The 14224-nt window shown below is 39.0% G+C and overlaps 1 protein-coding gene and 1 long non-coding RNA gene across 2 annotated transcripts in view; one reads left to right on the forward strand and one right to left on the reverse strand.

Moving 5' to 3' along the window:
• Positions 1 to 14224, reverse strand: part of LOC140727139 (cyclic nucleotide-gated channel beta-3-like) — a 110561-nt gene that overhangs the window by 78197 nt on the left and 18140 nt on the right. The window contains exons 5-6 of the mRNA XM_073044441.1: positions 12299 to 12520; positions 6220 to 6428 (exon numbers count right to left, since the gene is read on the reverse strand). Coding sequence (XP_072900542.1) covers positions 6220 to 6428; positions 12299 to 12520 — 431 coding nt within the window. The remainder of the gene's footprint in view (positions 1 to 6219; positions 6429 to 12298; positions 12521 to 14224) is intronic.
• Positions 1 to 14224, forward strand: part of LOC140727142 (uncharacterized) — a 960223-nt gene that overhangs the window by 8586 nt on the left and 937413 nt on the right. The gene's annotated exons all lie outside the window — the stretch shown is intronic.

The raw sequence follows: 14224 nt of genomic DNA on the forward strand, positions 1-14224 counted from the left end.
TGTTTACAATGTTTTGTTGGAACAGGTAATCCCTTGCAATATCAGATCTATTTAATTAAATTATTTGGATAGGAACATGCAATTTTTTGATATATACATCGAAAGTTTCACTCCATTGTCAGGAATGTAGCATCAGCAGAGTTAATGGCTACTTGTATTTCTCATGTTAACAAATGCACAATGGCGTCACGAGGACCGGCACACTTTGTGAAAATAATTAGTATAAATGACTTAACAGTTTTCTTATACATTGCATTTCAGAGCTGATGACATGGAGGGGTTAATGGCCTCAATTGTGAAAAGGACAGCTCTGTTGAATTGCGAATGGTAAGCAGAAAGTATGCAATGAGTGTTAACTCTTCCCCCGGCATAAAAAGGTGTTAGCAAGAAGTTTCATGAATACAAGGTGACTACAAAAGTGGTAAGGATCTTTCCAGCAGAATATTTTCACACATGTTAATAACCTTCCCAACATGCATCCTGCTTGCATCATTAAAATTTTCAAAAAAGGAGTAAATAAATATGTTTGTGTATTGTTACTGCCAGTTCTCAAAAACCATAAACTATGATTATATACTTCTTCCTAAATGGAAATTATTACAGACAGTTATCACAATAGATAAAAGGACTAACTTCCTATAAATGGCTTTTATGGTAATGTTGACACAGGTACTTTATTTCAATATAACTCATTGAAAAGATTGCCATAATGAATTACGTGCACACTAAAGGTTAGCTGAAATGAAATTAAGGTCATAAAAGGATTGGACTGACATTGCAGCACAGTCAAGAAAGTGGGACAAATGTGGCTATCTTTACCAAGGCACTAAGTGGGACAACTTGCTTGCTGTGGGTCAAAATTGCATTTGTCAATCAAATGAAAGCTGGCATTACAGATGGTGCTGCTGCCATAAGAGATATGCTTTATTGAATGCATCAGTTCCATAATGTCACCAGAAGCAAGGAGCTAAAGATAGGAATACCCAGGCTCAGTTTAATGCAACTACCTCTACTATTGTCATACGTGGTAGTTTGTCATAACACCAAAGCAAAAAAAAAACAATGTTTTCCTACGCACAATATTTTTAATTGCATTGCATTTAAGTACAACTAAGTTGCATAAAAACTGGTCAGTGAAATTAATTAAAAGGGTAGTGCAAAAACATAGGGGAAAATAGTGAGGTAGTGTTTGTGGATTCATTGTTTATTCAGAAATCTAATGGTAGAGAGGAAAGAGCTGTTCCTGAAACATTGACTATGTATCTTCAGGTTCCTGTATATTCTCCTTGATGGTAGCAATGAGAAGAAGGCATGTCCTAGTTCATGGCATCCTTAATGATGGACGCTGCCTTTCAGAGACATTGCCTTTTTAAGGTGTCCTCGATGCCTGGGTTGCAAGAGTTAATGATGGAGCTGGCTGAGTTACAATTTCCTGCAGTTTTTTCTAATCCTGTTCAGTAACAACCACCCCCCCCCCCCCCCCATACCAGACAGTGATGCAAGCAGACAGAATGCTCTCCATGGTACATCAGTAGAAATTTGTGTGTGTCTTTGGTGATGTACCAATTCTCCTCAAACTTCTAATATTCGCTGTTGTGCCTTCTTTGTAATTGCATCAATATGTTGGGCCTTTGATAGATCATCAGAAATCTTGACACCCAGGAATTTAAAACTGCTCGCCCTTTCCACTGCTGATTTCTAGATGAGAGCTGGTGTGTATTCCTTCGACTTCCCTTCATGTGGTCAATCAGTTCCTTGGTCTTACTGACATTGAATGCAAGGCTATTGCTGTGGCATCACTCAACTAGCTGATCTATCTTGCTCCTGTATACCTCCTTGACAACATCTGAAATTCTGCCAACATAGTTGTGTCGTCGGCAAATATACAGATGGTGTTTGAGCTGTGCGTGGCCACACAGTTGTGGGTTTAGAGAGAATAGAGCAGTGGGCTAAGTACACATCTTTGAGGTGCAGAAACAGAATCAGAATCAGGTTTATTATCACCGACATGTGATATGAAATTTGTTAGCAGAAGCAGTTTGATGCAATACATAATATAGAAAAAAATAATGAATAAGTAAATCAATTACAGTATAGGTATATTGAATAGATCTAAAAACATGCAAAAAACAGAAATACTGTATATTAAAAAAAGTGAGGTAGTGTTCACGGGTTCAATGTCCATTTAGGAACTGGATGGCAGAGGGGCAGACGCTGTTCCTGAATCACTGAGTGTGTCCTGTGCAGTAGCCACCAACCCCCCCCCCCCCACCAGACAGTGATGCAGCCTGTCAGAATGTTCTCCACGGTACGTCTATAGAAGTTTTTGAGTGTATTTCTTGACATGCCAAATCTCTTCAAACTCCTAATAATATATAGCCCCTGTATTGCCTTCTTTATGACTATATCAATATGTTCGGACCAGGTTTGATCCTCAGAGATCTTGACACCCAGGAACTTGAAGCTGCTCACTCTCTCCACTTCTGATCCCTCTATGAGGATTGGTATGTGTTCCTTTGTCTTATCCTTCCTGAAGTCCACAATCAGCTCTTTCGTCTTATCGACGTTGAGTGCCAATTTGTTGCTGCGGAATCACTCCACTAGTTGACAGATCTCATTCCTGTATGCCCTCTAGCCACCATCTGAGATTCTACCAACAATAGTTGTCTTGTCAGCAAACTTATAGATGGTATTTGAGTTATGCCTAGCCACACAGTCACGTGTATACAGAGAGTAGAGCAGTGGGCTAAGCACACACCCCTGAGGTTCACCAGTGTTGATCATCAGCGAGGAGGATATGTTATCACCAATCTGTACAGATTGTGGTCTTCCGGTTAGGAAGTCGACGATCCAAGTTGGAGAGGGAGGTACAGAGGCTCAGGTTCTGCAACTTCTCAATCAGGATTGTGGGAATGATGATATTAAATGCTGAGTTATAGTCGATGAAAAGCATCCTGACATAGGTGTTTGTGTTGTCCGGATGGTCTAAAGCCGTATGGAGGGCCATTGTCCTATTGCGTCCGCCATTGACCTATTGTGGCGATAGGCAAATTGCAATGGGTCCAGGTCCTTGCTGAGGCAGGAGTTCAGTCTAGTCATGACCAACCTCTCAAAGCATTTCATCACTGTCGATGTGAGTGCTGCCGGGTGATAGTCTTTAAGGCAGCTCACATTATTCTTCTTAGGCACTGGTATAATTGTTGCCTTTTTGAAGCAAGTGGGAACTTCCACCCATAGCAGTGAGAGGTTGAAAATGTCCTTGCATACTCCCGCTAGTTGGTTGGCACAGGTTTTCAGAGCCTTACCAGGTACTCCATTGGGATCTTCTGCCTTGTGAGTGTTCACTCTCTTTATAGACAGCCTAATATTGGCCTCTGAGACGGAGATCACGGGGTCATCAGGTGCAGCAGGGATCTTCACAGCTGTAATTGTGTTCTCCCTTTCAAAGCATGGAAAGCCAGTAAGATTGCATCTGCTGTAAATCTACTGAGGCGACAGGCAAATCGTAGCAGGTCCGGGTCCTTGTTTAGGCAGGAGTTGAGTGTCACGAGGTGACAGTCGTTGAGGCAGCTCACGCTGCTGTTCGTGGGCTCTGGTATGACTGTCACTAACCTCCAACTACAGCAGAGAGAGATTGAAGATGTTCTTGAACACTCATTTTGGGATGGCATAGTAAGTGTTCTTGATGATGATATAAATGTTGTCAAGTGTGTTGGTTACTCTGGTTCCACAAGTGATTATATTATGATAGTTCATGCTTTCTACTTACTGTATATGTGGTCCTTTGACATCATTGTGGAAAACAAAAAGCCTAGAATGTATAAGGAACTAAGGTAATTTAATATCAGTAAAAAATAAGGTATTAATAAGACTAATGACAAATATATGTATGTCTTGAACTTGTTGGCCAATAGCTGAAGGATTTTAAATAGATGTCTACAGAGATAGCAAATTTAATTGTTTTAAATTTTCAGAATTTCCTAGATTCTAATTCATATCTTGTGGGCTGGAAGGCAACCAATACAAACCTACTGTGAAAAAGGGAAGAGGTGAAAAATCATGGAATCTGTGTCTAGCACATTTATTATATGCCACCACAAGATTACCAGTGAAACTGAAACAGACTATTCATAACCAGGAGTCCTTATTAATTCTGAAATTAGTTTCTAACTCCATCTGCAGATTACATCCATTTTTGTAACATTTCCCATGTCTACCCCTAAGGATAGGTCCAGCGCTGGGTGCTTGGTGCCAATATTTAATTCTGCTACAACTGCATGCTATGCTAAGCAAAGATGACATATTAAATCAGCATTGAAACAGTGCTTTGTGGTTAGAGATTTAGTTAGATTTTCAGAAAAACCTTTCCAGCATAAAAAGCTGTTGGTTTTGAAAAAATCATTAAGTTTTCCTTATTTCCTGGCCAACATTCTTGTGATCCGAACACCAAAAAACTTTTTAAATGTCAGATTTATTATGAATAGAACTCTTGCATTTTCCTGCATTGCAATAGTGATATTTCATACGTAATTATGTGGACACAAAAGATTTCCAGATGTCCTTATGGTGCTAACCAAGTGCAAGTCCCCAACTTTTTCTCATTCTAAATTTTATGGAAATTTTGAGTGACAATGTTAATTCTGCTGGTATGTCCATATGATATATCAGTATCTCACACTTCTGTTGTGTGCCAGCCAAATTAAATTACTGGCCATAGTTAGGTTGTATTTTTAGTAACTATGTTAGATAGCAAAATATGTTTAGTATTTATATAAGAAGACAGTTTTGTTAAGAGCAATGCACAATTATGCTTTCTACTGTGTTTAAAGATACTCTATCACTTTTACACTCAGATGAGTGCCGCAAATGAAAGCACTATTAATAAAATACTTTGGTGGAGAAGTATTAATATGATATACGCAATTTTGCTAAGCATCTTAATACTGAGTTGGTGGGATTGACATAGACTGGGTAATAATGCCATTACCTCTGAATCAGAAAATGGTGTATTTAAATCCCTTGCCAAAGACTTGAACACAAAAATTTAAGCTGCCATTACTCTGCAGCACTGAACAAACCTTCAATGTTGGTAAAAAAAAAACACCTTTAGAATGAGACATAGAACACAATGGTAACAGCAGTAGGACAGACAACTCCTTGAACCTGCTTTAGCATTCAATAAGATTGAGACCGATTTCATCACTGATCTCAATCCCATTTTCCTACCTGGTTCCCTATAATCCAATATTCCAACATTTTAGTCTTGAATACACACAACTCAGAATCCACAGCTGTTGGGTAGGTTCATTTCAAATTTCACGACCAGTCATTACCATACGGCTATTAGTGGGATTCTGTTAAATGTTTGTTTGCTATGTTATAAGTGTATTAACATTTAAAGTAATAACGTTTTTACTTGGCTTCAAGTGGTTTTGGAAGATCTTGATATGCACTATTTAAATGCAATACTTTTCTCTTTACATGTTTTAAGATGACAAAACAAACCTGGAAGAACTCTACATCAGTTGACAGATTGGACACTTTGAATGAGCTGAAATCATTAGTAAGCTAGCTACCATGGCAACAATGGCACAGCTCCTTCTGCAGTAGCATAGTGAATAGTTAGTAGCTTAATTTCCTATTTGTACATCCCCAGAGGGGAATTTTGTTCAATATTTTCAAATAACTTATACAAAAGCTAATGAGGAAAAAGAGTAATGTACTGTAACAGAGGAAATAAAGCAGAAATGATTATTTCAGAAGTGCTGCCATGTAAATGGGAAATAATTATATAAAAATCAGCTATTCATATAAGCCTTTTATGAAAAACACAGGCTGTTTAAAAATAGTTTAAAATCGATGTTTATATATTTGGTCTGAGTAAATAAATGGCAGGGTTCATTAGCTCGACACAGGATAAACACACTTTCAGTCTGTTGACCGCTCATTCTAAATACAAACAGAAAATTCTGCAGTTCTTGTGAAAAACCATTGACCTGAAATACTAACTTTCCCTGATCATTCACAGATGCTACCTGACAAAGCTAAATATTTCTAGCATTTTCTATTAATACTTCCAAAAATATCAAGCTTACTTTGAAAGATTTACTGGACTATGAATATCATCATGGAATAGTTGGGTTTTGGGCTGATTCTATGCCATATATGTCAGATAAACTGATGCAATTGAATGATTATTTTGATGAAAGTTAAACTTACTATTAAGTCTCCCTGTTTCACAAACTGCAAGCGGACCTGGAACACCAACATATCCAGCAGATAGATGAAATCACAGATATAATCTATAGTTAACCAGATGGAAAGAATCTGTGGATCCTGATAATTGAAAGCCCAGCGCATGGGAATAAACCAGCAGTTCCAGTTCCAAGCAAGTACCACAAAACACATCCATACCATGTAATGCAGATCTGAAACACAATAATTGATAATTAGAATAAAAGATAGGAATTTCAAAGCAGTATAAATACCTTGAACTTAAGTTTTCCAGTTGCTTGTGCTGGTGTGTTAGAAATTTCAGTGTCAGTCTAAATTCCAGCTTCTTTGAGTGCTCAGGTTTGTGAATGCTTAGAGTTCAAATGGCCTGAAAATGGTACTGTGACAGGAAGTCATATCCAACCCATTGGTTTCTATGTTAACTGCAACAGGCCCTTTAGGAGAGAAAGTTGCGAATTTCATGGAAGGCCCATTTAAAGCGATATTAACCAAAATGGGCTCAGTCAATGCACGTAAGTTTTTTGGAGCTTGTCAATTAGCTTTTTTAGCAGCGACATTACTATAGAGGCTGGAGAAGAGAAGAACAAATCTGCCAATGTACTGCATCTTCACCGTTGCAATATTAAATTATTCTGTAAAAAGGGTTTGCTTTTATAACTTATCATAAAGGGTTATTTCAAAACAGTTGAAGTGAGTTCTGCAGAAACCGGGTGATGTGTAAAGTTCAGTTTCCACCCTTGGGAGGTACTAACTGTGAAATACATTTTTAATTCTGATTTTTCACTACAGCAAGGAATCTGCTTAAGATTCCATTGTTTAAGATTGGGCGGAAGACCCTAAGAAGCATGAACAATAGATCCACTAAGGGAAAGCAGCCTGCTTCTTACATTCAGAGAGTCAGTATCATTAGATCACAAGACATAGGAGCAGAATTAGGCCATTTGGCCCATCAAGTCAGTTTCATTCCATCATGGCTGATCTAATATACTTCTCAAACTATTCTCTTGCCTTCTCCCCATAACCTTTGACACCCTGATTAATCAAGAATCTATCCACTTTAAGTAGGCCTGATAACTTAGCCTGCACGCCAATGATAAAGATTCACTATCCTTTGGCTAAAGAAAACTTTTCTCATCTCTGTTCTCAATTCTGAGGCTGTGCCCTCCAGACCTAGGTTCCCCCACAATAGGGAACGTTCTTTCCATATCCACTCTGTCTAGGACATTCAATATTCAATAGGTTTCATTGAGATCCCCCTTCATACTTCTAAACTCCAGCGTGTGCAGGCCCAGAGACATCAAACACTCGCATATGTTAACCTTTTCATTCCCGGGATCATTCTCATAAATCTCTATTGAACCCTCTTTGATGCCAGCACATCTCTTCTTAAAAACGGGGACCAAGACTGCTCATAATATTCTAAGTACGGTCTGAAAAAATCCTTTAAAAGCCTTAGTAAAACATCCTTGCCTTTATATTTTAGTCCTCTCAAAGTGAATGCTGACATTGCATTTCCTTACCACTGACTCAGTCTGCAAGTTAACCTTTAGGGAGTTCTGCACAAGGACTCCCAGGTTACTTTGCACCTCTGAGTTTTGAATCTTTGCCCCATTTAGAAAATAGCCCACACCTTTATTTCTTCTGCCATTACACTAATTCCATTTTATTCTTCCCACATTGTTATAGCTCCGGCACACTAGGACAATTTACAGTGGCCAATTAACATACTAACCTACAATTCTTTGGAATTTGAGAGGAAACAGATACCGGAAGTAAGCCAACAAGGAAACAAGCTAACCTCACACAGACAGTAACAGAGCTTAGGACTAAATTTAGGTCACTGGAGCTGTGAAACTACAGCTCTGTTAGCTGCACAACCATCTGCATAAAAGAAAGGGATTATGGAGAGGCGCACTAAACTGCCTCCTCCCATCGACCCAGTGCAGATCAAAGGGGGTAGGTAGTTTAAATGGCTCGGTACAGAGGAGATGGGCTGAAGGGCCTGTTTCTGTGTTGTACTTTTCTATGACTCTATGACTCTTAACAGTGAAGAGAACAAATGGAATGACTGTAAAAAGGTGGGTGACAAAACTGCCCACAATACTCCAAATTAGGCCTCACCAATGTCTTGTACTTTAACATAACATCCCAGCTCCTGTGTTGAATACCTGATTCATGAAGGCCAATGTGCCCAAACCTTTCCTTACAACCCTATCTATACCTAAGCCACTTTCAAGGAATTATGTTTCTGTATCCCCGGACTCCTCTGTTCTACCACACTCCTCAGTGCCCTGCCACTCACCGTGTAAGGCCTACCCTGCTTTGTCCTTCCAAAGTGCAACATCTCACACTTGTCTGCTTTAAATCCCATCTGCCATTTTTCAGCCTATTAATCCGGACTGTTGATATAGATGACACAGCATCAGTCCCTGCGACACTGTACATTGTGATGTTAAAGTTCAGCCCAGTGTATTGACACTTTGATTTTCACTGCTATTCCCAATGCAGCCTGTAAGTGGTGCCTATGACACAGAGCATATGTTAATACACAGCCATATTCACCTGGGGAGATAAATGAACTGGATGCTGGTTAATTGGAACACATATGCACCAGTATATTTTTGGCCAAATTAAGCGACTGCCCCAATTAACTAATGTTTCAAGGAAATTGTTAAAAAAATGTAAAAAAGACAAATGAGTTTTAACTAAGTAACAAATTAGGTATTTAAATGAAATGCTGAACAAATAACACTACAGTACTAAAAAATTGTGTATTTGTTCCTAATAGCTATCAGAGAAATTGATTTACTGTATGCTTTTGTGTTCTTTTGATTGACTGTAAATGAACAAAATCAGCGCAGACACTAACTGTGGATAATGGCTGCCTTCATACAATACTTTCAACAGTGGCGTCCTCCAAATCTGCATTTTCATTGTAATAAACAAGATGATTGTTGATACCTTCAAATTCTTTGTAGTTCCTAACTTGGTGAAGTTGTGAGATTATTCTATTTTCACTCCTGGCTGTTTCTGGTATCTCCAAGCCTGAATGCTTGAAACCACAGTGAACGAAACAGTACTAAATTGTGTGACTGCTTATTTCACACCAACTATCAGTGAGAAAAAGCACTACTTTTTGAACACAGATGTCCCTCGAGGCACAGTATAGTGTCTAACGGCCGCAGAAAGGCACGTGACTGTCACTAGTTAAAACTGTTTGGCAACAGTCTCCTATCTGATTAAGTGGCATGGTGTCCAAAATAAACAAAGGGAATCCCATTTATTTTCTCAATTTGTTTTTGTTCTTTGAGTTGTCCCAAATAAACAGCTGCCTTGATTAACTAATGGCCCAATTAACCGGAATCTACTGTGTTCTAGTTTTTAGGTAGCATAAATACTGTATATCTGATGTGCACTTTCTATATTGCTGCATTGGTCATTCAGTAAGCTCACCCAGCGGAAACAGCTGATGTGTAGTTTAACATTTGTCTAGCAGTTAATGAGCTATTTAGCTACCTGTATTTCTGAACAGAGCAGTTTTAGGGTAGAAAAATAATAGACACTCAATCAAATCCTTAACTCACTTTCTTAGGTACATTGACAGCTCACTTCTCCAGAGCACACTGATCTTTTATTGTACCCATACTTCTGGAACCTGAACACTAATAGGTATTACAGCTGCTGTGCTTTTAAAAAGGCACTCACCCCTCATAGTGTTCTACTTACCAAATTCCACCTTAACCTCCTGGCCCATTCACCTCAGCCCATTCACCCAGCTGTGTCTGACCTGCAGAACATTCCCTTGCAACTGCAGGAGGTGCTACATTTGTTCTTATGCCATATCCCTCACCACCTTCTAGGGTCTAAGCAGCTCTTTCTCCAACCTCAAATGCTGCACTTGCTGCTCCTGACGTCGCCTTCTCTCCAAAGGTGAGTCCAAGCATAGACTAGTGAACAGGCTTGCGGTATACCGGTTCTCTCTCTGTAATGACCATTCCAAGTTCTCAGTTGCATTCCATTTCAATTCCCCTTCCCTTTCCCAAATCAATTGGTCCATCTGCCAGAGTAAAACCCAGTGCAAATAAGAGAATATTATCTCACATTCTGCTAGGGTAGTCCAAACCCAATTGGTTGTACACTGAATTCTCTAATTTCAGGAAACATCCATCTGTTATTCCCTTTTAGCACCCCCCACACCTTATAATCCCCTTCCAGTCCTCCTACTTTTGTTCTCTTTCCCATACACACCCCTTCCTGCCCATCACACATTTTATCCTCATCTCTCTTCTGGTTCCATCCAGCTACTACCCACATATTTTGCCTAGTGCATGCCCCTCCCAGATCTTTGACTTTACCTCTCCATAATGGCTTCCATTATCACCTTCCTTCCTTAACACATTTCATCACTGCTAACTGTGTTCCTGCTTATCAAATTCCAGCAATGGTCTCCAAATTTACCCCCCCCCCCATTCTTAGCTCCATGTGTTTTGTCTGTTTTTCTGCCTCTGCCTATCCACCAATCATCTTCTTGGCTCTGCCTCTGACCTCAACTCAACCCCACCCTTCCATCTGTTCATCATCCTTTATGGCTCCTTGGTATACCAATCACCCACTGGCCATGCCTCACCACTCCCTTCCCTTCTTCTTCTTCCTTGAGTTTTTATGGCAGTTGGCATCCACACTGTTGCATTACTGCCATCTTCAGGATTTACAGTCCCTCATTGTCCATTCACTTGGCTGCCTAAAGTTGTCTTTCCAGTCCCATCACCCTTAAAAAAACTAAACAACCATTTCCTCCCCTGATCACTCTCCCCACATTCCAATAAACCTTTAACACTGTTCTCTACCAGTCCTATTTTGCGTAATTGTTGTAGCATTTGTTGTCTTTCCTGTGCAAATTTCCTGCATGAAATAAGGATATGCTCTACTGTTTCAGTCTCCTGACATAGATCGCAAAAACCTGTCGGATGTTTATTTATGACGGCCAGAGTACCATTAAGGTTGCTATCCCTTCCCTCTCCACTCTTAGTCCTGATGAAGCATTTTGCTCCAAAAGGTTGACAATTGCTTTCTGTTCACTGATGCTGCTGAGTTCCTTCAAAAGATTTTCTGTTGGGAGACTTGATCTTGCAAACCTTTCTCCATGTGCTGAAAGGCAGTCTGGTTCCTACAGTTTCTTATATCACCCCCGTTCATCTCTTTCATCAAGGATGCAACTTGTGCTTCTGTTGATGGGGTCACATCCTGAGCACCAAGAGGTGCCTATGCACTGGGGATAAAATCTGCAGAGCTACTCTGTGTGGATTCCGCCACTGAGTCCTAACCAAAGCTCATAGTTGAAATGGAATTTTAGAGCTCTCTTCTCACACAAAAAGACAGAAAAACTCTTTTCTGTGGTGAAGAAACATGACCTACAGTAAATTTAAATCAGCTTTTTGTTATTATTTCAGAAATGTTTTGGGATAATAGCAAAGAAATGATGGAAAGCAAAAGATCTGTTAACCATGATCACAATACAACTAACTTCCCATCTCATTTTCCAAACTCCTAAAATATTACAAATTTCACGGAGTTCATTTTTCCTGTTGTAACCTTAACCAGTACTTCCCATGTTAGACATTTGTGATTTTTGATCTTCTTGAACAATTAAATTATTCCACAAGTCTCAACTATTTCCTGTTCATAAAATGGTGTCTAGCCTCCATATTTGCAGTGCTAGAATATCACATGATTCACAGAATACTTGAACATTTCATACCCAAATAGTTTTACAATGTGATCTATATTATGAAAAATTAATGAATGATTATTATTAACACACCTGAAACATGTTTTTTCTATCTTCCCAATTAAATTATTGGCCATAAAGATTGAAGTTTTACACCAGAAAACAAGTGATCAATGCCGCTACTGGACTACAGTAACCAAATCTTTGCAACAAGTTTGAAGTACAAATGTGTGAAACTTCAATTATTTGATGAATCAGATAAAATCGGGAACTGATTGAAAAATTTGATATGTCACTCAATTTACAGTTTAAAAATGTCTTGGATTAACATGTTACCTGAAAATGTGTCAATACTTTCAGGTATTTTTAGCTGCTGTACAAATTTCTTGATTGGATGCCTCTTGAATTTACAACCAAGGATGTCACAGCCAAGTTCCTCATCAAGTTTGGCTTCATCTTTTTCTTTCTCTGGTGTCTCCTCATCCTTTTTATCTTTCTCTGGTGGAGGTGGCTTTTTATCGTTGACTTCCTTTGGTGGAGGTGGCTTTTTGACTGGTGCTAAGCAGTAAAGGAAATCCATATATCAATTTTAAAAACTGTTCTCTTTACCTTTCCAATCATGAGACTTTTTGAACTCAAGTTAACTTCAACATTTGCAGTTAGTATTCAAAGACCTATAAAAATCTGATTTCACAATCTTTAGCAGCATAATTTAAAATAATTAGCTACTGGTGGGTCTTCAGTAGGACACAATTGACATTTTAAAGAAATTCAATCTTTAAATTAATCCTTGATGAACATGTGCAAGAAATTAGTTAATTATGAATAAATGTTCAGTGCTCTTATTATGAATAGCATTACGCATCAGGAGTATCAGAGCACCGTATGGAGGATTATCACGTGCAAGATGTTCTTAACTGGCTACTTAAAAACAATCCACCAGTTGAGAAAAGAGTATGCATTGTCACTGACAAAATGAAAAATTGCCTTATTTAGCACCATAGCATAATAGTATGGTTCCAAAATAAAAATTCTATAAGTATTCAGCATTCTATAAGTATTCAGTATTCAGCACTGACAGATGTATGTGTTGGGGAGCACTTCGGGTCCAGTGATCACAATAGCATTAGCTTCAATATAATTATGGAGAAGGACAGGACTGGACCTAGAGTTGAGATTTTTGATTGGAGAAAGGCTAACTTTGAGGAGATGCGCAGGGATTTAGAGAGAGTGGAATGGGTCAAGTTGTTTTATGGGAAGGATGTAATAGAGAAATGGAGGTCATTTAAGGGTGAAATTATGAGGGTACAGAATCTTTATGTTTCTGTTCGGTTGAAAGGAAAGGTTAAAGGTTTGAAAGCGCCATGGTTTTCAAGGGATATTAGAAACTTGGTTCGAAAAAAGAGGGATGTCTACAATAGATATAGGCAGCATGGAGTAAAGGAATTGCTCGAGGAATATAAAGAATGTAAAAGGAAACTTAAGAAAGAGATTAGAAAAGCTAAAAGAAGTTACGAGTTTGGTTTGGCAAATAAGGTGGAAGTAAATCCGAAAGGCTTCTACAGTTATATTAAAAGCAAGAGGATAGTGAGGGATAAAATTGGTCCCTTAGAGAATCAGGGTGGTCAGCTATGTGTGGAGCCGAGGGAGATGGGAGAGATTTTGAACGATTTCTTCTCTTCGGTATTCACTAAGGAGAAGGATATTGAATGGTGTAAGGTGTGGGAAACAAGTAAGGAAGTTATGGAACCTATGACAATTAAAGAGGTGGAAGTACTGGCGCTTTTAAGAAATTTAAAAGTGGATAAATCTCCGGGTCCTGACCGGATATTCCCCAGGACCTTGAGGGAAGTTTGTGTAGAGATAGCAGGAGCTCTGACGGAGATCTTTCAGATGTCATTAGAAACAGGGATTGTGCCGGAGGATTGGCGTATTGCTCATGTGGTTCCATTGTTTAAAAAGGGTTCTAGAAGTAAGCCTGGCAATTATAGACCTGTCAGTTTGACATCAGTGGTGGGTAAATTAATGGAAAGTATTCTTAGAGATAGTATTTATAATTATCTGGATAGACAGGATCTGATTAGGAGTAGCCAGCATGGATTTGTGCGTGGAAGGTCATGTTTGACAAACCTTATTGAATTTTTTGAAGTAGTTACGAGGAATGTTGACGAGGGTAAGGCAGTGGATGTAGTCTATATGGACTTCAGCAAGGCCTTTGACAAAGTTCCACATGGAAGGTTAGTTAAGAAGGTTCAGTCGTTA

Source organism: Hemitrygon akajei, chromosome 1 (genome assembly GCF_048418815.1).
Source record: "Hemitrygon akajei chromosome 1, sHemAka1.3, whole genome shotgun sequence".
Taxonomy (NCBI): domain Eukaryota; kingdom Metazoa; phylum Chordata; class Chondrichthyes; order Myliobatiformes; family Dasyatidae; genus Hemitrygon; species Hemitrygon akajei.